We start from the raw sequence: 26,342 nt of genomic DNA, 5'->3' as shown, positions 1-26,342 counted from the left end.
ACTTGATGTAAAATGAATAAATAGTATTTAAAAACAGTTTAAATGGAATGATTTACAATTGGCATGAATATGATTAAAATTGTAATGACTACATTTAATATTTACCATGACATGAGATTGATTATGCTAAATGAATGATGGCTTCAACATGATTTAATGAAGATGATTTTCAATGAAGAGATTTGAATGTTACCTTATCTGATTGAATTGACTGATTGAATTAACATGATTTTATGTTTCCTTTTTCCTTAAATCAAATCAAATCAAATCAAATTTTATTTGTATAGCGCCAAATCATAACCAGAGTTATCTCAAGACACTTTACAAAAAGAGCAGGGGTCCGTTTCAGAAAGCGGGTTTAGTGAAAACCCCGAGTTTGTTAAACCTGAAATGAGGGAAACCTCGGGTTTGCCGTTTCAGAAAGAGAGGTAACTTTAACTCTGACTTGGTTACTATGGTAACTGTGTCTGTGAACCTAACCTGGTCGCGAGCAGGTTTTCTTCAGGAAAGTTTCGCTCTGTCTCCTCCCTCTAGAATATAAAACCCTCATTCAACTTCCTCATTCATTCAGCCCGTCTCACGCGTGTGTTTGAGCGGTTACGGAATTAAAAGAAGAAACGTTGCGTCTCTGTGCTGCTCTGACCTCTTTGCAAAAGTCTTTTATAATCATGATAAAAAAAAAATCAAAAGACAAATCTGTGTCAAAGTCATCATTATTAGATTTTCCACCACCACTGCCGAGAGCGCTCAGATAAGACGGCGTAAGTTATTGGATGTTTTTAAACTAACACAATTCAGTTTAATCAACATGAATTATAATGTATGTGAAGTCAGCATCATGTTAGGGATGAAGCTAATGCACATTAAAACAGCCACTGAATGATATTTCATTAGTTTAATATTTAAAATAGGATTGAAGTGAGGTTCAGCCATGAGCCTGTTCTGCCTGAGCCGCACCTTTGAATGATGTTCTGGTATTTTATTTTCAACTGCTTCCATGTACATTTTTCTCCCGCTGGATTGCTCCTAAATTAAGATACATTTTATAATTAAGTATTAAATAAACAGACCAGTTCAAACTTGCATATTTACTCGAGCAGCAGTTTCTTCCCAGTTAAGGACTTACAACATCTGAAGCATCAACAGCAGACTTCAGTGATGTGACTCGTTGGTTTTCTGTTGCTATGCTTTTATCATTATGAGTAGATTATATACCAAATATGACCAATTTTAATGGTAACAGACAAACATGCAAAACAGAGAGAGACAGCTCAACACAGTGCAGACTGAGAGCAGCAGCAGGGTGAAACCAGAAGCAGAGTCCCTGTTGGAGTCGGTCAGAGCATTTCCATAGAGAGCCACTTTGCATCAGCAGCACCATGCTCCAGTGCTCTGGGAGAGTTTATAGTCCTGACAGTTGAACACTGGATGACTGACAGCTGTCCTTCATGACAACAGAAGCCACAGAAATCCTCCTCATCAAAAACATGACTTTGACCTCCGTCCTCATCTGGACTCTCCTCTGCTGCTGCTTCACAGGTAAAGTCCAGAGAATCAAACTCCTCTCCTCTATGAACATCCGTCCCTCTGAAATGAAGTCGACAAAACCATGACGCTGCTTTATGTGTTTGTCTCTGTATCCTCAGAGTCCAGAGGCCAGGTCACACTGACTCAGCCTGCAGCAGTGAGCTCTGCTCTGGGAGGCTCTGTCAGGATCACATGTAGGACCAGTCAGAATGTTTATAGTTGGGGCAGCAACCCTACTAAACATGCCTTAGCCTGGTACCAACAGAAAGATGGAGGAACTCCTAAACTACTCATTTACTATGCTAGCACTCGAGAATCAGGGATTCCAGGTCGTTTTACAGGCAGTGGATCAAACTCTGACTTCACTCTGACCATCAGTGGAGTCCAGGCTGAAGATGCAGCAGTTTACTACTGTCAGAGTCTTCACGAGATCAACAGTCAGGGTGTGTTCACACAGTGAAAAAGCGTCGTACAAAAACCTCCCTCAGTCAGACTGAACAGAAACTGAACTGACTGCTGCAGCTGGAAGCTACTGCAGAGACTGATACACTTCACTGAGGACACACACACACACACACACACACACACACACGCACGCACACACACACACAGACACACACACACGCACACACAGACACACACATACTTTTGTCAAGCAGAAAAAGCTTTTCTCCACCTATTTAATACAATTATGGTCATATTTTCTCATTTGTTTTCTCAGACAATCACTGTTGGACAAGAAAAGATTGGTCATGACCTCTGACCTTAAGCTTGATAAAAGACATTTCAACTAAATTTGGTTGAAAGAAAATATGAACCACAACACACCCACACACACACACACACACACACACACACAGTAACTTTCACTTCATTTATTAGATTTAAACACTTTACACTTTACACAAATGCACATACTGTCTATGAGTGCCACAAGAGGTGTTGGACAAACATCCAATCTTGGAGTCTAACTCAGTGACTGACAAACATGATATCCTTCATTGAGGCACAAGACACTGACACAGAAAATTAAAGTTCATAATTGAAGCATTCAGCAGGAAAGCATTGAAACAATGTACTTTTTATTAAAGGTTCTTAAGGCCTGCGCAGACGAGCTTGCTGCTGTCTTCACTAACATCTTTAATCTGTCCCTTGCACATGCTATCGTCCCACCCTGCCTTCAATCAGCCATGATCATCCCAGTCCCAAAGAAGCCTGCTGTCGACAGTCTAAATGATTACAGACCCGTCACTCTCAGTCCCATTGTTACAAAGTGCCTTGAGAGACTAGTACTGAGGCATATTTAAACCAGCCTCCCTCCCACCTTCCACCCTCATCAATTTGCAGACAGGGAAAACAGGTCCTTGGAGGATGGCATCACCTTAGCTCTTCACACGACACGAGAACCTCTGGAACACAGAGGGACCTACGTCGGGATGCTTTTCACTGACTACAGCTCCGCCTTCAGAACAATCCTACCAGACATGCAGATAAGGTAACTGCTTCACCTCGGCCTTTCCGCTCACCTCTGACCCTGGATTATGGACTTTCTCATAAATCACCCTCAGTGTGTCAAGCTCCGCCCCCACCTCTCCTCCACCCTCACTCTCAGCACTGGTTCCCCACAGGGCTGGAGCTGAGCCCACTACTGTCCTCACTTTACACATTTGACTGCACACCCACCCATGCCTCAAACTCTATTATAGAATTAGCAGGTGACCGGACGGTGGTTGGACTCATCTTAGGTGGGGATGAATCCACCTCCCAGGATGAGGTCCAGACTCTGACGTTCAATCAATCAATCAATCAATCAATCAATCCAATTTTATTTGTATAGCGCCAAGTCATAACCAGAGTTATCTCAAGACACTTTACAAACAGAGCAGGTCTAGACCGTCTCTTTGTTATGTTATTTAAAGAGAGGCCCAACATGAATCACCATGAGTAGCACTTAGCAATATTCGGCACATTGGCAGAAAAACTTCCTTTTAACAGGCAGAAACCTCGAGCAGAACCAGACTCATGTTGAACATCTGAAGAGACTGGACAGGCCGAAAATGGGATAGAAGGAGATGCAGGATAGAGACAGGCAAAGAGGCACCTCTGGGACCTCCCTTGGAGATCCTGGCTCCTTGTCCCAGTATATTAAGCCCACCATCACAAACCTAGGGGTTAAAATGGACTCTGATCTTGTGCTCGACAGTCAGATCAGGACTGTCGTTAAGTCAAGCTTTTTCCAGTTGAGGCAGCTGAACAAAATAAAGCCAATTCTTCCGAGGCAGCACTTTGAGGCAGTAATCCACGCCTTTGTCACCACTCGGCTGGATTACTGTAATGCACTGTATGTGGGGGTTAGTGGGTCCTCCATCGCCTGTCTCCAGATGGTACAAAACGCTGCTGCGTGTCTTTTAACTGGCACACGTAAACATGAGCACATTTCCCCCATTCTAGCCTCACTCCACTGGTTGCCCGTACATTTTAGGATCCATTTCAAAACTATTTTATTTGCTTTTCAATCTGTCAGTGGTCTTGCCCCGCCCTACCTCTCTGAGCTGCTACACCCCTATACACCCACCCGTGCTCTCAGGTCAGTCGATCAGCTGCTTCTGAGTGTGCCAACAACTAAGCGTAAGCTCAGAGGGGACCGTGCCTTTGCTGTTGTGGCTCCAAAACTGTGGAAAGATCTGCCTCTGCACATTAGACAGGCCTCTTCACTGTCTGTTTTTAAATGTCTTCTTAAAACCCACCTCTTCTCCTTGGCCTTTGACACCTTGTAAGGCGTTGATTTTATTTGTATTTTATGTCTATTTTATTTATTTTTTATCTCTTTCTATTTATTTATTTGTATCTTATGCCTCGTGTGAGCTGTGTATTTTGTGTCTTTTATTCTTCTGTACAGAACTTTGGTCCTCTGTGGTTGTTTTAAAGTGCTTTACAAATAAAGTTGGATTTGATTGATGATGCTGTTTAATAATGGATCAATCAATGAATCTGACTATTGATTAAACATCTTTTAACACCAATCCAATCTGATTTTAGGTTCATGCTTCTGGACAAGTTGATGTAGAAAAAATGTCTTTGGTTCTAACAAATTAAACACTACAGAAACAAAATAGTTCCAACATTAAAACATGATCAATAAAAACATGCTGTCTTAAACTTTGTAGCATTGTATTATTGTCAGTTTTGATTGAATGTGTAAAAATGTTGCACACAGAGACTCATTTTGGTGAGTTTGTTTGTGTCAAAGTCAGAGAGCCGTGTCTCTCTACAGTGAGAGGTTTTTGTACGGCGGCTCAATGAGTTTGTATCACTGTGGGACACGTTCGGTGGAGGAACCAGACTGGAAGTTAACTGTAAGTAACTTTGACTTCTACATGAACTCAAACTCAGTCATTTTTCTTGTTTATTGAATACAAACAAAACATTTTGTCTTTGAAACTAAATCTTAATATAATTGATGTCAGCATTACTCCAGTGTTGTACAGATAACATTGTGTCTGATGAAAGAAGTCTTTAGCTTCACTCCAATGTTCATAATGACAGTTAGTATACGATCATCATTTTATTGTTCTTCAAAAGTTAGATAACAAACTTTTCCCTCATTAAAAGATCTTTTTGAAACTCAGACTGAAATAAATGTTACATTGTTTAAATGTGATAATTATTATATTTCAGATCAAGAAATCTACAAAGTATTTATTTAGTGAGAGTATTATCAGTAACAATTGCATGTGTCTTACTTGCTCTTCCCACAGTCGGATCATTTCACATACTCAGTACAATCAATGGATATTATAATGTCACTGCAGCTACTACACACTGTATTTTAGCAGTGACACAGTTTCTCAGCAGTAAAGTGTCTCTTTTGTCCTGTTTAAATAGTGATGTTTGTGGAAATGGTGAGAATTAAAACACTCTGATGAGTTTGGAACGAGCTGAAGGTGAAGGCTCGTTGTATTTTTCAGAACGTGTAATGATTGAACACTGAAGACTTTCCCGCCTGAGACGTTATCTTTAGCACTGAAACCTGTCTGTTGTCATGGTTACTCAGCTCAGAGAGGGAAGTGAAACACAGAAGACCACTTTCATCCAATCTGAGGAGGACACCCAGCAGACTTAGGCTGCATCTAACAGGGTGGAGTTTTCTTCTTCTACTTTCTTCATGTTGTCTCTCTGTTGCCTCCTCCAGTGGGACGACTCGTCCCCACCCTGACGGTGCTGCCCCCCTCCGATCAGGAGCTGCAGCAGGGGAAGGCCACGCTCATGTGCCTGGCCAACAAGGGCTTCCCCTCAGACTGGAGTCTGGCCTGGAAGGTGGACGGCAGCAGCAGCAGCAGCGGGGCGCAGAGCAGGAGCCCCGGGGTGCTGGAGGACGGACGCTACAGCTGGAGCAGCACCCTGAGGCTCACTGCAGACCAGTGGAGGAAGGTGGGCTCTGTGACCTGTGAGGCCTCCCAGGGCTCCCAGACTCCTCTCTCAGAGACTCTGAGGAGAGACCAGTGTTCCCAGTACTGATCTGACTTGATAGCTCTCTGCTATGGTTTTACCCTTCTCCTGCTTCCTGTCTGCACTGTGATACACCGTCTCTTTCTCGCTGTGTCTCTAGTTAAACATTTGTTCTTGCTTGCTGATTTGTTGATATTTTTAATTGTTCAACACAATAAAAAAAGAATCATAATATGTTGATTTCTGTCTGGTTTTCTTTTCCATTTATTTCACATCAGAACCGTTAGTTAGACAAGAAGCCAGAATAGTAACAAGTGTTTGTCTTTGAACTTTGTCATGCCTCAATGATCGGGGAAAATAGTTGTTGTAGGTTTGTCTCTCATGTTGTGAATGAAGTTGTAGGAAAGAAGAAAGGTGTACTCATGATAACTTCAGTGTCCCTCTTGAAAACATGTTCATCTACCAAAGGGGGGCCCAGTTGAAAACGTTTGGGAACCAGTGCTGGAGGTTTTTGTACGACGTATCAATCTGTGAACGGGAAGCTGTAATCATGCTGACAGTAATAATCTCCAACTGAAATGATCTGAAACTTCAGATTAACGGGTCGTAGAACCATGAATCAGGAGTTTAGGAGCTTCTCCAGGTTTCTGAAGGTACCAGATCATCGCTCACAGATGAACTGGCTTTACATCTGATAGAAACAGTCTGTCCTGGAACAACAGACTGAGCTCCAGGAGACTGAGTCAGGATGATATCACCTGAAGAACCTGAAACATTCTGAAAAGAAGAGAAGGGTTCCTGAGACAAATTCAGACTGAAGAAAGATGGACCAAGCTGACTGTGTGCCCCTTATCCACAAGACAAGAGACGACCAGGCTTAGCAGGCAGCCCTGCCACAGTATCCCTTTCATGACCTTTTAAATGATCACGATTTTTAACAAGGAAATCTGTTTTAGCTTCAAACAGCTTTCTGATATCGTTTGTTCAGAGGGAAAGCACTTTAGTTTGAAACTCACTACGTTGAAACATTCTTCCAAAACGTTTCTGCCTTATTCATTTATTTTAATAATTTCTGACTGATAATTAACTCACACCAAACATTGTTAAAATTCATTGATCAAGTCTGAAGTCGAAGGTTATAACCAGCCTTTTGTCATCCTGCTATTCTTTTCTTATAACACAGGTCAGGAGAAGATCGTGTGTGTGTGTGTGTGTGTGTGTGTGTGTGTCCTCAGTGAAGTGTATCAGTATCTGCAGTAGCTTCCAGCTGCAGCAGTCAGTTCAGTTTCTGTTCAGTCTGACTGAGGGAGGTTTTTGTACGACGCTTTTTCACTGTGTGAACACATACTGACTGTTGATGCTGTGAAAACTCTGACAGTAGTAAACTGCTGCATCTTCAGCCTGGACTCCACTGATGGTCAGAGTGAAGTCAGAGTTTGATCCACTGCCTGTAAAACGATCTGGAATCCCTGATGCTCGATAGCTAGCAGCATAAATGAGCCGTTTAGGAGTTCCTCCATTTTTCTGTTGGTACCAGGCTAAATAGTGGGTGCTGCCCGAACTATAAACATTCTGACTGGTCCTACATGTGATGGTGACGGAGCCTCCCACAGCAGAGCTCACTGCTGCAGGCTGAGTCACTGTGACCTGGCCTCTGGACTCTGAGGATACAGAGACAAACACATAAAGCAGCGTCATGGTTTTGTCGGCTTCATTTCAGAGGGACGGATGTTCATAGAGGAGAGGAGTTTGATTCTCTGGACTTTACCTGTGAAGCAGCAGCAGAGGAGAGTCCAGATGAGGACGGAGGTCAAAGTCATGTTTTTGATGAGGAGGATTTCTGTGGCTTCTGTTGTCATGAAGGACAGCTGTCAGTCATCCAGTGTTCAACTGTCAGGACTATAAACTCTCCCAGAGCACTGGAGCATGGTGCTGCTGATGCAAAGTGGCTCTCTATGGAAATGCTCTGACCGACTCCAACAGGGACTTTTATTACCCTGATGATGCTGTTTAATAATGGATCAATCAATGAATCTGACTATTGATTAAACATCTTTTAACACCAATCCAATCTGATTTTAGGTTCATGTTTCTGGACAAATTGATGTAGAAAAAATGTCTTTGGTTCTAACAAATTAAACACTACAGAAACAAAATAGTTCCAACATTAAAACATGATCAATAAAAACATGCTGTCTTAAACTTTGTAGCATTGTATTATTGTCAGTTTTGATTGAATGTGTAAAAATCTTGCACACAGAGACTCATTTTGGTGAGTTTGTTTGTGTCAAAGTCAGAGAGCCGTGTCTCTCTACAGTGAGAGGTTTTTGTACGGCGGCTCAATGAGTTTGTATCACTGTGGTACACGTTCGGTGGAGGAACCAGACTGGAAGTTAACTGTAAGTAACTTTGACTTCTACATGAACTCAAACTCAGTCATTTTTCTTGTTTATTGAATACAAACAAAACATTTTGTCTTTGAAACTAAATCTTAATATAATTGATGTCAGCATTACTCCAGTGTTGTACAGATAACATTGTGTCTGATGAAAGAAGTCTTTAGCTTCACTCCAATGTTCATAATGACAGTTAGTATACGATCATCATTTTATTGTTCTTCAAAAGTCAGATAACAAACTTTTCCCTCATTAAAAGATCTTTTTGAAACTCAGACTGAAATAAATGTTACATTGTTTAAATGTGATAATTATTATATTTCAGATCAAGAAATCTACAAAGTATTTATTTAGTGAGAGTATTATCAGTAACAATTGCATGTGTCTTACTTGCTCTTCCCACAGTCGGATCATTTCACATACTCAGTACAATCAATGGATATTATAATGTCACTGCAGCTACTACACACTGTATTTTAGCAGTGACACAGTTTCTCAGCAGTAAAGTGTCTCTTTTGTCCTGTTTAAATAGTGATGTTTGTGGAAATGGTGAGAATTAAAACACTCTGATGAGTTTGGAACGAGCTGAAGGTGAAGGCTCGTTGTATTTTTCAGAACATGTAATGATTGAACACTGAAGACTTTCCCGCTTGAGACGTTATCTTTAGCACTGAAACCTGTCTGTTTCATGGTTCAGCAGTGATGCCTGTCTGTTGTCATGGTTACTCAGCTCAGAGAGGGAAGTGAAACACAGAAGACCACTTTCATCCAATCTGAGGAGGAGACCCAGCAGACTTAGGCTGCATCTAACAGGGTGGAGTTTTCTTCTTCTACTTTCTTCATGTTGTCTCTCTGTTGCCTCCTCCAGTGGGACGACTCGTCCCCACCCTGACGGTGCTGCCCCCCTCCGATGAGGAGCTGCAGCAGGGGAAGGCCACGCTCATGTGCCTGGCCAACAAGGGCTTCCCCTCAGACTGGAGTCTGGCCTGGAAGGTGGACGGCAGCAGCAGCAGCAGCGGGGCGCAGAGCAGGAGCCCCGGGGTGCTGGAGGACGGCCGCTACAGCTGGAGCAGCACCCTGAGGCTCACTGCAGACCAGTGGAGGAAGGTGGGCTCTGTGACCTGTGAGGCCTCCCAGGGCTCCCAGACTCCTCTCTCAGAGACTCTGAGGAGAGACCAGTGTTCCCAGTACTGATCTGACTCACTGGGACTCTGCTCCTGGTTTTCCTCTGCTCCTGCTCTCAGTCCGACCCCCTGTCTCTTAAACTCTTTTTCTCTCTGTTTCAACATGAACGTGTTTCTGCTTGTGTTAATGGTTTCACCATTTCAAACAATAAAGATTTGATCATGTATATTCTAACAGTGAATTGTCCTGAGACTTTCTTTCTTTGATACAGACTGTATCATTAAAGATAAGATTAGATAAGATACACTTTATTGATCAGCTCAAAGTAAAGGACAGGGTAAAACAAGTGATGGATAAAAGAGGCAAGACAAAAAGACAATAAAATACAATAATATAAAAATAATCATAAATATATACACTATGTACACCTTTCACTTATTGTGGATGGTTACGTTTTTGTGCAAAAAAACTGCACCAAAAACACACACGGTGTGTATCATGGTGATATGGTTGATGATAAGTAAAGTGAAATATTGCAGAATAAATAACAATTGCACATGAGAGGTATTAGCACAGACATAATTGCACGGTATGGATGAGGTAATAAAAATGCATCAGTACATGTACCAAAGTATACTTTAATAATATGTTACAGTAGATATGCATACATAGAAAAACAGTGCAAAGCAGCTGCCATGTAGTGACTGGTGGATGAGTGACAGAGTATTGTGATCAGACAGTGATGCTGATGTTATAAAGTCTGACTGCAGATGGGCTGAAGGATCTGCGGTAGCGCTCCTTCTCGCAGGGTGGGTGTCTCAGTCTGCTGCTGAAGGAGCTGCTTAAGGTCCCCACAGTCTCATGCAGGGGGTGGGAGGGGTTGTCCATGATAGATGTCAGCTTGGCTAACATCCTCCTCTCACCCACCTCCTCTATGGAGTCCAGAGGACAGTCCAGGACAGAACCGGCCCTCCTGACCAGTCTGTTTAGTCTCTTCCTGTCCCTCTCTGTGCTCCCTCCTCCCCAGCAGACCACTGCATAGAAAAGTGCAGACGTCACCACAGTGCCGTAAAATGTCCGTAACAGAGCCCCGCATACTCCAGAGGACCTCAGTCTCCTCAGCAGGTGCAAGACGTCTGTGTTGTGTGACCAGTCCAGTTTGTTACTGAGGTGAACTCCCAGGTACTTGTAGGTCTCCACCCTCTCAATATCCAATCCCTGGATGTTCACCGGTGCAGTCCGGGGTGTCCTCCTGCAGAAGTCAATCACCACCTCCTTCGTCTTGCTGGCGTTGACCTGAAGATGGTTGAGCTCACACCACTCGACAAACTCCGTGATGACCTCCCTGTACTCCTGTTCGCTCCCCTCAGATACACACCCGATGATGGCTGTATCATCGCAGAGCTTCTGGAGGTGACAGCTCCCAGAGTCGTAACTGTAGTCTGAAGTGTACAGGGTGAAGACAAAGGGGAAGAGCACTGTACCCTGTGGAGCCCCTGTGCTGCAGACCACCATGTCCGAGTCAGTGAACTGTAGCTGACATCAACATATCATGCTGTTTCCCCCTCAGAGCTCAAAAACTTGAATAATCTTATAGAACACTGATCTGGTGATTTGTGGACATGTTAGTCACATGTTTGGTATTTTTTCTGTGTTGGTTCTTTTTAATTCTTTTCATAAAATGTATAACTGAGATGAATTTTCAATAAACAGGTGTTTGTGAGTTATTTGTGTCCTGTAATAAAAAAGGGAACAACTCTTCATATGAAAACTGTGACTCCAGTCTGAGACCTTTATCTCCTTCATTTTTAGTCATATAAAAATCACAGCAAAGAAAAAGCATTTTAAGAAATCAAACGCTTCATGTTTTCTGAAGAGACTCTGATCAACTCATAATAACAACATTAACTGTGTGCCACAGTAGGTACGAGGGAGACGCTTCACAGAATAAGATGGTAGTAACTTTGTGTTGAGCATGGACCTAGAAATGAATGAGACTCTTTGTTCTTTCACTCATCACCTGAGTCAAAGTACCTGATCCATTAATTACACTTTCATTGGAATAATGGATCATCTTGGAACGTGTCCAGTCTCCTTGTGGAATAATAGAGTTTCAGTTTGATGTACTTTGTGCACAACAATTAGCCCTTTAGCTCCACTGTTTTATCTTGTTTGATGGTTTTACTGCAGAAACAGACGACTGACAGATGTTACCAACTGGCTGAAGTGATAACAGAGTTCTCACAGCTTCATCTTTGGACATTTAACTTCAGTGAGGAGCCAAATATATGTGAGCTAACATATAAAAACATATCATTTAAAGGATGTAAAGCTTTGTTTGGACCTTATAAGTTCTCAGATGATCATCTGTCTTTGTGTTTTCTTGGAATTGTGAGGTTGAAATGGTACTGAGTCAGTGTGCAGGAGGGGTCAAAGGTCATGAGTCTTCTCTTTAATTGTCCCATTTTGCCTTTATGTATGGTGTGTGTGTGCGTGTGTGTGTGTGTGTGTGTGTGTGTGTGTGTGTGTGTGTGTGTGTGTGTGTGTGTGGGTGTGTGTGTGTGTGTGTGTGTGTGTGTGTGTGTGTCCTCAGTGAAGTGTATCAGTCTCTGCAGTAGCTTCCAGCTGCAGCAGTCAGTTCAGTTTCTGTTCAGTCTGACTGAGGGAGGTTTTTGTACGACGCTTTTTCACTGTGTGAACACATACTGACTGTTGATCTGGTGATAACTCTGACAGTAGTAAACTGCTGCATCTTCAGCCTGGACTCCACTGATGGTCAGAGTGAAGTCAGAGTTTGATCCACTGCCTGTAAAACGATCTGGAATCCCTGATGCTCGACTGCTAGTATAGTAAATGAGCAGTTTAGGAGTTCCTCCATCTTTCTGTTGGTACCAGTGAAAAAAGCTAGTACTAGCAACATCCTGACTGGTCCTACATGTGATCCTGACGGAGCCTCCCAGAGCAGAGCTCACTGCTGCAGGCTGAGTCACTGTGACCTGGCCTCTGGACTCTGAGGATACAGAGACAAACACATAAAGCAGCGTCATGGTTTTGTCGGCTTCATTTCAGAGGGACGGATGTTCATAGAGGAGAGGAGTTTGATTCTCTGGACTTTACCTGTGAAGCAGCAGCAGAGGAGAGTCCAGATGAGGACGGAGGTCAAAGTCATGTTTTTGATGAGGAGGATTTCTGTGGCTTCTGTTGTCATGAAGGACAGCTGTCAGTCATCCAGTGTTCAACTGTCAGGACTATAAACTCTCCCAGAGCACTGGAGCATGGTGCTGCTGATGCAAAGTGGCTCTCTATGGAAATGCTCTGACCGACTCCAACAGGGACTCTGCTTCTGGTTTCACCCTGCTGCTGCTCTCAGTCTGCACTGTGTTGAACTGTCTCTCTCTGTTTTGCATGTTTGTCTGTTACGATTAACCTTCCTCTTGTGTTAGCTTTCTGTTAGCAACTCTTATGTTAATGGGTCGGTTTTGACCTGTGTCTTAAACCAGCTGTAAAATATACTATAAACAATTATTTATCATCCAATTTGTTTCTCATCTCTTGGTTACCTTGTTAGGCTTCCTTATCCATGAAAATATTGGTTTTAATACTTTTGGTGTGGGCCCCCGGGCCTTTTTTTTCAGTAAACCCCTCGTTTTCTATAAAAAAAGGTAAAATGAACCTCAAGAGAATCATATAAATAAATAAAAGGTTGTTTTGTAACCTGACTATCACTGAGGGGTATTAGAACTCATCTCTTAAATAAATTTGTTTTATGTATTTTTTCATTTTAATATTATTAACTATAGTAACATTTATGGTGTTACGGGTCAATTTCGACCCATATATATTTACTTCAAGAAAATAGCAGGGATGCCACTCACAGGTTTGCCTGTGTAAATCTGTAGATTCCAGACATGACTGGTTTTTGCATTACAGGCTGCCCAGATTTTTAATGCCGTACTTCCCTGGCTAACTGGGCATGTATTGGGGCATTTTCCTCAGAAAGGGACAAAACGTTCATCCACTGTCACCTCTGGCGCTGGGTTGAACATCAGTGGAAGGAGCTGCACCCATCTCTAACCAGCCATCCCTGATGGGGGCAAGCTTGTCAGATCTTGCTCTGGTCTCTCTGTTGTCAAATCTGAGGACTCTTGATATCTTTTGAAAGGTCTGAAGTGACATTGTTGCCCGGAAAATATTTCTGCCAGTCGATGTGTCCCAGAGACTATCAGTGGCCTCATTGCAGGATTTGTACACTCCAGCAAGAAGAAGAACACCAATATAAACATCCAGGTATTCCTCATCAATGTCATTCCAGATGTCGCCATGGACTTTTTTTCCTTCAAGGGTTGTCATAGCAATGATGACTCTTTTAAGTGACAATGGCAAACAGCTCAAAACATGTCTTGATGTCACTGACTCTCGTCACAGCAAACCTTGTGATTCCAGGGGTCATTCTGATGACATTTGCAGAAGCTGCCCTGCCATGTAAATCAGGAGGTACTGAGCTCCAACAGATCTTACCACTTTTGGACTTGAATCTTTCAGCAGGAGCAGCTTCACCACCGGTGACCTCCTCATCAGACTCATCAGATGTGTCTGTTTCTTCTGGATGATAGTCCACATTGTCTTCCTCCTCAGAAAAATCTTCTTCTCATTTTTACATGTTGTAAATTGGAGATGTGCACTCTGCAAGTCACCAACTCTATACTGAATTGGCCTCACATGTCTGGACATGCCTGTCTTTGTTTGTTTTGTTTTTGTGCAGGTAAGGAGAAAACAAGGCAAAGTGAGAGTCCCCTAAAGGTCACATGTTGGGAGAGGAGCTGGCTGTCAGTATGTTGGCTGACAGTGCACTTATGATTTCAGTTTTGGCTCTAATTATTGCTTTATAATCTTTTTATTATAACTGGGTCGAAACCAACCGGAACAACACAAAGGTCATAATTTTAACCAGAGCATTTTATAATTTAGTGAAAAAAATGTTTTTTGTTTTATTTTCTTGAAATAGAGGTTCCTGAGAAAGTCAAAAAGCCTTGGTGCAATAAACAAATGTATGTGTTTTTTTTTATGCATTTAAAACCTAAAAACGGGTCGGTGCCGACCCTAACACAAGAGGAAGGTTAATCACAATGAATGATTTTGACTTTCCAGATATATCCACAGACAGGACAGTAACAGAGTAACTAGGAGCATAATGAATGGCAACTGTAAAATACAAGATTGTACATCGAAAGTTGGACAATCATCTTTCTCCATGAAGGGCTGTCAACTCTGGAACACATTATCAGCTGAGATTAAATTAATCACAGATATAAAATCTGTCACAACAAAGGTCAAATGTTGACTCAAAGCAAACCAGAGCTCTACTCATCTTTAGCTTGTTGTACATATAATTACTTATTTGTATCAGTGTGTAGAATTTGTGTCCCGATCAAATGAAATAAAACCCAAATTTGTGTGTGTGTGTGTGTGTGTGTGTGTGTGTACGTGTGTGTCCAACTCCCGCTGCCTCAAAAAGGCGCACAACATTATTAAGGACAATTCACACCCTGGACACATTCTGTTTGAACTGCTGCCGTCAAGCAGACAACACAGAGCATTAAAACAAGGACAATCAGATTTAAGAACAGTTTTTTCCCAACAGCAATCACCACACTCAACACAGACAAACACATTGTGTGTGCAATATGTTTTACAAGGGATCAGTGCAATGACACAATACAGAATGCATGCTTGACTTTGTGGATTTATTTTCTTATGTTGTACAGATTGGTTGACACTTTTAATTTCGTTGTACTTGTTACAATGACAAATAAAGATATTCTATTCTATTCTATTCTAACCTCCAATGAGCCTGGACGCCCTCTCAGATCAGCTCATGATGTTTCATGGTTCTACCCAGAGCACGATCAAAGACTAAGGGCAATCGGGCTTCTGCAGTCCGAGCTCCTAAACTCTGGAATGACCTACCTGCTGAAATCCGGTTTGTCAAATCTGTCTCTGCTTTCAAATCTCTTCTTAAAATATTCTTTTTTTTAAAAGGCTTTTATCTCTTTGTGGATTTCCCCATGACATCTTTATCTATTTAAAAAGTCACTTCATAATATAAAGGAGAGAGAATAGGTTTTAATTCCTGGTGACATTATGGACTTGAAGAATAGATCGGGTGTTTTGGGATGTATAACTGGATATCATCAGCGTACAAGAGAATCTTCACTTTGTGTTACTCTGAGAAGAAATGCTGAAACTTTTCTGTCTTATAAAAGTTTGAATATGAAAGTTTTCAGATGTTTCTATTTCATCATGTCTTAATTATGTGTGCAAAAATGTTTGTGAGACTTCTGACCAGGCATTGACTCTTCAGCAGAAGGGGACATGTTTGATTCACTTCTGTTTTGTCCTGTTGAGATTCGATTTTAAACTTAGGCCCATTTACCTCAAGCTGAGGTGAAGCTCATCATACACACACTTGTTGTAACTTTCTTTAGCCTCACCATAATACTAACAAGTGGTCCAGAGGGCTGTTGTATGACTCATGAATTCAGTTCATTAAACGACCTCATCACACCTGTCTAGATTTCTTGTTCCCACTGGCTCCCCTTGAATTGAGAATCATATCTAAGTTACATGTGGCGACTCAGAAGTGAAGGTAACAGTGCCTTTGACATGAGGACCTTAAACCTTTAGGAGTCACTCCAGTGAGACACTGAAGACCCTGAGGAACTTTTCAAAGGCAGGTACCAGTTAAGAGTTGTTTAGTTTAATACTTTTAGAATATTATATTGTGTCTATGTTGTGTATGTGTTGTTTTTATGGTGTATAAAAGAGCATCTTTTCATATATTGGTTAATTTCTGTGTGGGTGTGGGTGTGTGTGTGTGTGTGTGTGTGTGTGTGTGTGTGTGTGTGTTCGTGTGTGTCCTCAGTGAAGTGTATCAGTCTCTGCAGTAGCTTCCAGCTGCAGCAGTCAGTTCAGCTTCTGTTCAGTCTGACTGAGGGAGGTTTTTGTACGACGCTTTTTCACTGTGTGAACACCCACTGACTGTTGATGTAGTGTGCACTCTGACAGTAGTAAACTGCTGCATCTTCAGCCTGAACTCCACTGATGGTCAGAGTGAAGTCAGAGTTCGATCCACTGCCTTTAAAACGACCTGGTATCCCTGATGCTCGACTGCTAGCAGTATATATGAGCAGTTTAGGAGTTCCTCCATCTTTCTGTTGGTACCAGTGTAACCAGTTATTACCATGAACATTCTGACTGGTCCGACATGTGATGGTGATGGAGCCTCCCACAGCAGAGCTCACTGCTGCAGGCTGAGTCACTGTGACCTGGCCTCTGGACTCTGAGGATACAGAGACAAACACATAAAGCAGCGTCATGGTTTTGTCGGCTTCATTTCAGAGGGACGGATGTTCATAGAGGAGAGGAGTTTGATTCTCTGGACTTTACCTGTGAAGCAGCAGCAGAGGAGAGTCCAGATGAGGACGGAGGTCAAAGTCATGTTTTTGATGAGGAGGATTTCTGTGGCTTCTGTTGTCATGAAGGACAGCTGTCAGTCATCCAGTGTTCAACTGTCAGGACTATAAACTCTCCCAGAGCACTGGAGCATGGTGCTGCTGATGCAAAGTGGCTCTCTATGGAAATGCTCTGACCGACTCCAACAGGGACTCTGCTTCTGGTTTCACCCTGCTGCTGCTCTCAGTCTGCACTGTGTTGAGCTGTCTCTCTCTGTTTTGCATGTTTGTCTGTAACCATTAAAATTGGTCATATTTGGTATATAATCTACTCATAATGATAAAAGCATAGCATCACTGAAGTCTGCTGTTGATGCTTCAGATGTTGTAAGTCCTTAACTTGTAAGAAGAAATAATGAATTCTTTGGATAAATTTAAACAGGTCAGAAAATGTATTAGAAATATAAAGCAGGATATCATCAGCATCAAGTGATACAAAATGACTGAGATCTGACATTTAAGTGTGATGAATATTTGAATGAAAGCAAATCGAGTCACAGAAAGATGCTCTATTTCTGGTGTTCAGTACGACATCGAGTTTAAAAAAAAAAAAGAACGTCATCATGATTGTTAAAACCAAAGAGGATCAGAAGCAAAATGTTCCTTCATTCATTACTTCTGATCAAGCGCTTAGTGTCGTGAATAAAGTAAAATACTGAGGTCACATAATCAGGAATGACTTCAATCAATCAAATTGTATCAATCAAATTTTATTTGTATAGCGCCAAATCATAACCAGGGTTATCTCGAGACACTATACAGAAAGAGCAGTTCTAGACCGACTCTTTGTTAAGTTATTTAAAGAGAGGCCCAACATGAATCCACCATGAGTAGCACTTAGCAATTCGGCACATAGGCAAGGAAAAACTTCCTTTTAACAGGCAGAAACCTCGAGCAGAACCAGACTCATGTTGAACAGCCATCTGCCTCGACTGGATGGGCCGAAAATGGGATAGAAGGAGATGAGACAGGCAAAGAGAGCAACAACAACATATGTTCTTGTTACCACAACAATATATGTCCTTGTTACATGAACAACAACAGACACATACTTATGGTTACAATGCCAATAATAGTGGTAGACTAGGGTGAAGATTGGCTAAATAAATAAATAAATAAATAAATTAGCGAGAGAAGCAGAATAATGATAAAGGCTGAGGTAATCGTAATTGTAACAGTTGAAGTCAACAGGTCTACTATTAGCATTAGCAGCAACAATAATGATACTATGGGGAAGGCTGATGTTAGTAGTTGTTGCAGTCGAGCAGGTCCACAGCAGCAGGTGGTCTGCAGCAACGATCCTCAGGAACCTTCAAGACAAGGGAGCACAAGAAATCCCGGGAAGATATGTGGTTAGTAATGGGAGCTAATTAAGTTAATGGGACCAGAAGATACAGAGTTAATGAGCTGCATTAATATGACAGAGAGAGAGAGAGAGAGAGAGAGAGAGAGAGTCAGAGAGTCAGAGAGAGAGAGAGAGAGAAGCTTGGTGTGTCAGATCCCCCCGGCAGTCTAAACCTATAGCAGCATAACTCTGGGCTAGTCCAAGCCTGAGCCAGCCCTAGCTATAAGCTTTGTCAAAGAGGAAAGTTTTAAGTCTACTCTTAAAAGAAGAGAGGGTGTCTGCCTCCCGGACCTTGACTGGTAGATTGTTCCAGAGGAGGGGGGCCTGGTAATTGAAGGCTCTACCTCCAACACTACTCTTAAAGACTTTAGGTACCACAAGCAGGCCTGCATCCTGGGAGCGCAATGTTCTAGAGGGGTAATATGGCACTATGAGCTCTTTAAGATATGATGGTGCCTGACCATTAAGAGCTTTGTAAGTAAGAAGAAGGATTTTAAATTCTATTCTAGATTTTACAGGAAGCCAGTGCAGAGAGGCTAATACAGGAGAGATGTGATCTCTCTTCCTAGTTCTTGTCAGCACACGTGCTGCAGCATTTTGTACCAGCTGCAGAGTTTTTAGTGACTTATTAGGGCAGCCTGATAGTAACGAGTTACAATAATCCAACCTGGCAGTAACAAATGCATGGACTAGTTTTTCTGCATCGTTTTGAGACAAGATGTGTCTGATTTTTGCTATGTTGCGAAGATGAAAGAAGGCTGTCCTTGATATTTGTTTTATGTGGGAGATGAAGGACATATCCTGATCAAATAGAACTCCCAGATTCCTAACAGTAGTGCTGGATGCCAGGCTGATGCCATCTAGGGCAGCTATATCATTAGAGAAAGAATCTCTAAGGTGTTTTGGGCCGAGCACAATAACTTCAGTTTTGTCTGAATTAAGTAGCAGAAAGTTTCTAGTCGTCCAGATCTTTATGTCCTTAAGGCATGCTTCTAGTTTAGATAGCTGATTGGTTTCGTCTGGCTTCATAGATAAGTATAACTGAGTATCATCTGCATAACAATGAAAATTAATGGAGTGTTTCCTCATGATATTACCCAGAGGAAGCATATATAAGGTAAAAAGAATCGGTCCGAGCACAGAACCTTGTGGAACTCCATGACTAACTTTGGTTTGCATAGAGGACACATCATGAACATTAACAAACTGAGATCGATCTGATAGATAAGATTTAAACCAACTTAGTGCAGATCCTGTAATGCCAATTAAATGTTCTAATCTCTGTAACAGGATGTGATGGTCTATCGTGTCGAAAGCGGCACTAAGATCTAACAGGACGAGTACAGAGAGAAGTCCTCTGTCTGAAGCAGGAAGTAGATCATTTGAAACTCGCACAAGTGCTGTCTCAGTGCTATGGTGGACTCTAAATCCTGACTCAAAGTCCTCAAATAAACTGTTGTTATGAAGAAAGTCACATAATTGATTAGCGACTGCTTTCTCAAGGATCTTTGAGATAAAAGGAAGGTTAGATATAGGTCTATAGTTAGCTAAGGTGCCTGAATCTAGGGTAGGCTTTTTAAGAAGTGGCTTAATTACAGCTAGTTTAAAAGACTGGGGTACATAGCCCGTCGATAAAGACATATTGATCATATCTAGTAAAGAAGTGCTAATTGAGGGAAAGACTTCCTTAAGCAGCTTGGTTGGAATCGGGTCTAAAAGACAGGTCGATGGTTTGGACGAAGATATCAGAGAATTTAGCTCAGGAAGGTCAATTGGAGAAAAACAGTGTAAACATCAGGTGTGTGAGCAGCTTCCAAAGATACATCTGCACCAGGTAACGGCCGGAGGTTACAGAGTCTCTAATCTTTAGGATTTTGTCATTAAAGAAGCTCATGAAATCGTCACTGCTGAGGCCTATAGGAATACTTGGCTCAGTGGAGCTGTGACTCTCTGTCAGCCTGGCTACAGTGCTGAAAAGGTACCTGGGATTGTTTTTATGTTCTTCTATGAGGGAGGAGTAGTAGACACCTCGAGCATGCCGTAGGGCCTTCCTGTATTTATTAAGACTATTTTGCCAGAGTAAACGAGACTCTTCTGTTTTGGTGGATCGCCACATCCTTTCAAATTTACGCGACATTTGCTTCAAGTTACGAGTTTCTGAGTCATACCATGGAGCTAGCCTCTGTCGTTTAATAATCTTCTTTTTTAAGGGGGCAATCGAGTCTAGAGTACTTCTCAGCAAACCTGCAGTACTATCAACAAACTGATCAAGCTGAGAGGGACTAACATTAGCACAAGAGCTTTCTGTAGTAAACAGATGTGGTAAAGAATTAAAAGCAGCTGGAATTGTTTCCTTAAATTTAGCTGCAGTCCTATCAGACAAACATCTTGTGAGTACATGTTTGTTAACTGGAGAGTAGTCGGTTAATAGGACATCGAATGTTACTAAATAGTGATCTGATAAAAGAGGATTTTGTGGGAAGACAATTAAGTTTTCGGTTTCAAGGCCATAAGCTAGAACAAGGTGGAGGGTGTGGTTAAAGCGGTGAGTAGGCTGGTTTACACTTTGAGTGAAACCAATAGAGTCCAAAAGGGACATAAATGCCATGCTAAGATTATCATTATCAACATCTACATGAATATTGAAGTCCCCTACAATAATTATTTTATCTGAACTGGACTAAATCTGATAAAAACTCTGAGAATTCAGTTAGAAAATCAGAGTATGCGCCAGGAGGGCGGTATACTATCACAAATAAAACAGGCTGTAAAGTTTTCCAAGCTGGGTGTGAAAAACTCAGAACAAGGCTTTCAAAAGAGCTGAAACTAAGTTTTGGTCGAGGGTTGATTAGAAGACTAGAACTGAAGATAGCTGCCACTCCACCACCTCGACCAGTGTCTCGAGGAATATGAGTATTAAGATGACCGGGAGGAGTGGATTCATTTAAGCTGACATATTCTTCCTGACACAGCCAAGTCTCAGTTAAAGAGAGTAAATCAATATGATAATCTGATATCAGATCGTTCACTAATAGAGCTTTAGATGACAGGGATCTGATATTTAACAGACCACATTTCATTCTCATATTTTTTGGCATAACTTTGGTTGTTGTTTTAATTTTTATTAATTTTTTTGGATTTACTCCTTTTTTATTTGAGTTTGAATTAATTGTAATAAAAGGCCTGGGTTGGGGGGCAGACACAGTCTCTATAACATTAACATTGTGGCTGGGAAACTGCTCACAGGGAAGCTCAGAGGAGTGTGTAGGACTACAGCTCTGCCTCCTGGTCTCAACTCTGGTTTGTCAGGTTTTACGACTAACAAACTTAGCCATATTACGAGACAAAAGAGCTGCACCATCCAAAGTGGGATGAATGCCGTCTCTTCCGATAAGACCAGGCTTTCCCCAGAATGTCTGCCAGTTATCTATGAAGCCCACATCGTTTGCTGGGCACCACCTCAACAGCCAGCGGTTGAATGATGACATGCGGCTATACATGTCATCACTCGTCAGATTGGGCAGGGGTCCAGAGAAAACTACGGAGTCCGACATCGTCTTTGCAAATGCACACACCGACTCAACATTAATTTTAGTGACTTCCGATTGACGTAACCGGGAGTCATTAACGCCGACATGAATTACAATCTTATCAAATTTACGATTATCCTTTGTCAGCAGTTTTAAATTTGACTCGATGTCGCCCGCTCTGGCCCCAGGAATACATTTCACTATGGCCGCTGGCTTCGCTAACTTCACGTTTCTGACTATGGAGCTGCCAATAACCAGAGCTGGTTTCTCAGCGGGTGTGTCGCTGAGTGGGGAAAACTTGTTCGAAACGTGAAGTGGTTGGTGGTGAACCGTGTGCTTCGTCTTGCGGCTATGCTTCCCTCTGAGAGTAACCCAGCCACTGCATCCCGGCTGCTCGGGAGTTGCCGGGGGAGAAGCTACGCTAGGTCGGCCCGCACCGGCTACTGGCCCTGGGGGCTTGCTGCTGATTACAGCAGCTAGCGATGCTTGGTTTTCCAAGGTGCAGAGCCGCGTCTCTAATTCCGTGATCCTCGCCTCCATAGCTCCAAAAATACTACATTTCATACAAGTACCCTTATCCGTAAAGGAGGTCGAGGTAGAGCTAAACATCTGACACACCGAACAGGGCAGATCAGGAGAGCAGGAGAGAGAAGGAGAAGACATTTCAATTGATTAAGCTAGCTGCTGAGCTAACGGCTAAGCGAGTATAAAGTTAAGGGTTTAGCAGATATGACGCTAATGCAACAACGAGAGTGCTTGATGAAAACTAGTATCTGTTTAAGTACACAGCAGCTGAATAACCACAGTGATGATAATTACAGCAGATTAATCGATTTAGCTCGAGCTCTAGCAGCAGCTACATCACAGACTTAAGTGATGATGATGTGCACCGGTGCTGTTAAAACAGAACTTTTTAGAGCTGACTGTACTCCACTCTACACAGCCCACCTGTGGTGTACCTACAGTAAAGCTAAGATGAAAAAGCTTCAGGTAGCATACAATGATGCATTTCAAATCCTACTTCAGGTATCAAGGTGGACGAGTGCAAGTGATATGTTTGTATCTAATAATGTTCCAACCTTCCATGCTGTGCTCAGGAATTTAAGGTTAAGATTTATGAGTTGATTGAGTGACTGTAAAAATTTTATAATGATAGCACTATCTTAAGCCACAGTAAGTGACACAAGGTGTTTCTCTTGTTTCTGGAATCGTTGGAAAAGTTGTAAAATGTAATGATTTTAGGAGTGGTGTCCAGAAGGCCGTCGGTACCTGTCATGGTGGGAACCTGAGAACATGTTGGTGGACACCAGCAGTGAAGGAAGTCATCAGGCTGAAGAAGGAGGCCTTTTGGGCTTGGTTGCCCCAGGAGTCTACAGAGGCAGCAGACAGGTACCAGGTGGCCAGAAGGGCTGTGGCTTCAGTGGTTGCTGAAGCAAAAACCCGGGTGTGGGAGAACTTCAGGGAGGCTGAGGAGAAAGCCTCGAGAAAGTTCTGGCAAACCGTTAGACGACTCAGGAGGGGGATGCAGGGATTGGCTCAGGCTGTCTCCTGCAGGGATGGAGTACTGCTGAACCAGACTGGGGATATCGTCAGACGATGGAAAGAACACTTTGAGGAACGCTTGATTCCAACCATAGACTGTATAAAAAGATGGACGACATGACAGCTCCCTAAAAGCGCCCCCTGCTGACTGGCTGCAGTGTAGGTCATAAAGCCCGCCTCCTCCATGTTAACAGGTGGGACATGGGTCAAACTATAAAATCAAAATACACGCCCGATAAATTTTTGTCAAACATGGTTTCTGTCATTAAAGTTATCATGCTGATTTATGTCCAAGTGTTCATTTTTCTGACAAGTTTATTTTTAATTAGTTATTTGATGCTGTCAAAATGATGATTGACAGCTCTGTAGACAAATTGGGCTCCTGCAACCAATCAGTTCCGGGCGAGCAGAGTGGAGGACGAAAACGTGGAAACGTAACTAAAACAATCACTACAGTCATTGAAGTTTCCATACCTGTGAACGATAACCTCAGACCAACACAGAGAAGCTGTTCTGCTGGAAACACGTCGGTGTACGGGATCCTTGCTGTTTTTTCGGTAAGTTAAGTGTGTGTTTGGGTTAGCGGAAGTGGCTACGGCCGCTTCACTCGCCGATCTCTACTGCGCAGTCTCTGGCTCCATATGACGTCACCATCGCAAGGTGGCAGCGCCTATCACAGGGGTTATTTTGGCATCAATTTCGTACAATGGGAGCAGATGGAGACGTGTTGTCCATCTGTATATACAGTCATTGATCCCAACCAAAACGTCTCTGATGAGGAGGCAGAGTCTGAGGATCCTTGGGAAGCCTGATCTATATCCTTGGCAGAGGTCGCTGAGGTGGTCAAGAAGCTCCTCAGTGGCAGGGCAACAGGTGTAGGTGAGATTCACCGTGAGATGCTAAAGGCTCTTGACATGGCTGACACGCCTCTTCAATGTCCAGTTGAGGTCTGGGACAGTGCCTGTGGAATTGCTGACCGGGGTGATGGTTCCCATTTTCAATAAGGGGGACTGGAGGGTGAGCCCCAACTATCAGGACATCTCACTTCTCAGCCTCACAAATAAAGTTTATTCCAGGGTGCTGGAAAAGAGGCTTCGGCTGATGGTCGATCCTCAGGTACAGGAGGAACAATGCAGATTTCTTCCTGGACATGGAACAGTGGACCAACTCTTTACCCCTGCAGGGCTGCTTGTGGGTTTATGGGAGTTTGCTCATCCAGCCTACATGTGTTTTGTAGACTTGGAGAAGGCCTATGACCGTGTTCCTCGGGGAGGAGGTTATAATGGAGACAGATTGATAAAAGAAGCTGTGATGATTATGGTCATTTAATGTCAACCAAATTATTCTTTTCATATTTAAGATTTTTGTAATTCATGTTCATTGGAGGTTACAGCAACAATGATGTGAAGTTGAATCTGGGATACTATATGTTTGTAGTGTGTGTGTGTGTGTGTGTGTGTGTGTCCCCTTTTATTACCCTGATGATGCTGTTTAATAATGGATCAATCAATGAATCTGACTATTGATTAAACATCTTTTAACACCAATCCAATCTGATTTTAGGTTCATGCTTCTGGACAAATTGATGTAGAAAAAATGTCTTTGGTTCTAACAAATTAAACACTACAGAAACAAAATAGTTCCAACATTAAAACATGATCAATAAAAACATGCTGTCTTAAACTTTGTAGCATTGTATTATTGTCAGTTTTGATTGAATGTGTAAAAATCTTGCACACAGAGACTCATTTTGGTGAGTTTGTTTGTGTCAAAGTCAGAGAGCCGTGTCTCTCTACAGTGAGAGGTTTTTGTACGGCGGCTCAATGAGTTTGTATCACTGTGGTACACGTTCGGTGGAGGAACCAGACTGGAGTTTGGAAGTAAGTCAAATATTTACACTTGAAATGATTTCAGGAGCTTCTTTTCTTTATTGTTTCTTTCTATTCAAACTGGAGGACAAAAGTTTCCTTTCACTTTTTAATTGAATGTTTTTACAGGGATATAGACAAAATTCAGCCCAGCAATAGAAATACAAAAAATCATTGTAATGGAAAATATAAAGCTGGGTTAATTATAGTTTCTCACTTTCATTGTAAAATTGCATCTTGGTAGTTTGAAAGTTTAGTTCAGTGTGTCAAAGTCAGAGAGCCGTGTCTCTCTACAGTGAGAGGTTTTTGTACGGCGGCTCAATGAGTTTGTATCACTGTGGTGGACTTTTGGTGGAGGAACCAGACTGGAGTTTGGAAGTAAGTTTCTGCACAAATACTAAATCTAATGTGTAAAGTAATGTTTCAATTCAGTTTGTTCATGTTTGATGCAGAAAATATTTCTTTTTTAAAGAAAAATCAACTCTCACACAGTAAAGGTGTCCAAGTGTCTGCTGTTTGATTGACAGCTGTGTGCTCCCTGTCCTCTAACCTGATTGGTGTCTCCTAGGTGATGTCCGTCCCACCCTGACGGTGCTGCCCCCCTCCAGTGAGGAGCTGCAGCAGGGGAAGGCCACGCTCATGTGCCTGGCCAACAAGGGCTTCCCCTCAGACTGGAGTCTGGCCTGGAAGGTGGACGGCAGCAGCAGCAGCAGCGGGGAGGACAGCAGCAGCCCCGCGGTGCTGGAGAAGGACGGCCGCTACAGCTGGAGCAGCACCCTGAGGCTCACTGCAGACCAGTGGAGGAAGGTGGGCTCTGTGACCTGTGAGGCCTCCCAGGGCTCCCAGACTCCTCTCTCAGAGACTCTGAGGAGAGACCAGTGTTCCCAGTACTGATCTGACTCACTGGGACTCTGCTCCTGGTTTTCCTCTGCTCCTGCTCTCAGTCCGACCCCCTGTCTCTTAAACTCTTTTTCTCTCTGTTTCAACATGAACGTGTTTCTGCTTGTGTTAATGGTTTCACCATTTCAAACAATAAAGATTTGATCATG

General features: G+C 42.5%; 1 pseudogene and 1 gene segment (V, D, J or C); one reads left to right on the top strand and one right to left on the bottom strand.

Moving 5' to 3' along the window:
* Positions 1–1,452: 1,452 nt before the first annotated feature.
* On the top strand, positions 1,453–26,187 carry LOC138608636 (Ig kappa chain V-III region MOPC 63-like). The segment is given in 4 exon segments: positions 1,453–1,539; positions 1,647–1,977; positions 25,271–25,305; positions 25,862–26,187. Coding segments are annotated over 4 exon segments (744 nt in total).
* LOC138608544 (uncharacterized) lies at positions 12,185–23,159 on the bottom strand (annotated as a pseudogene).
* Positions 26,188–26,342: the final 155 nt, after the last annotated feature.

This window comes from Semicossyphus pulcher, unplaced genomic scaffold (genome assembly GCF_022749685.1).
Source record: "Semicossyphus pulcher isolate SPU_LCO1_2020_fin unplaced genomic scaffold, fSemPul1.0.p SCAF_5, whole genome shotgun sequence".
NCBI lineage: Eukaryota > Metazoa > Chordata > Actinopteri > Labriformes > Labridae > Semicossyphus > Semicossyphus pulcher.
Note: the sequence above shows the minus strand (reverse complement) of the source record. Positions and strands in the feature narration are given on the sequence as shown.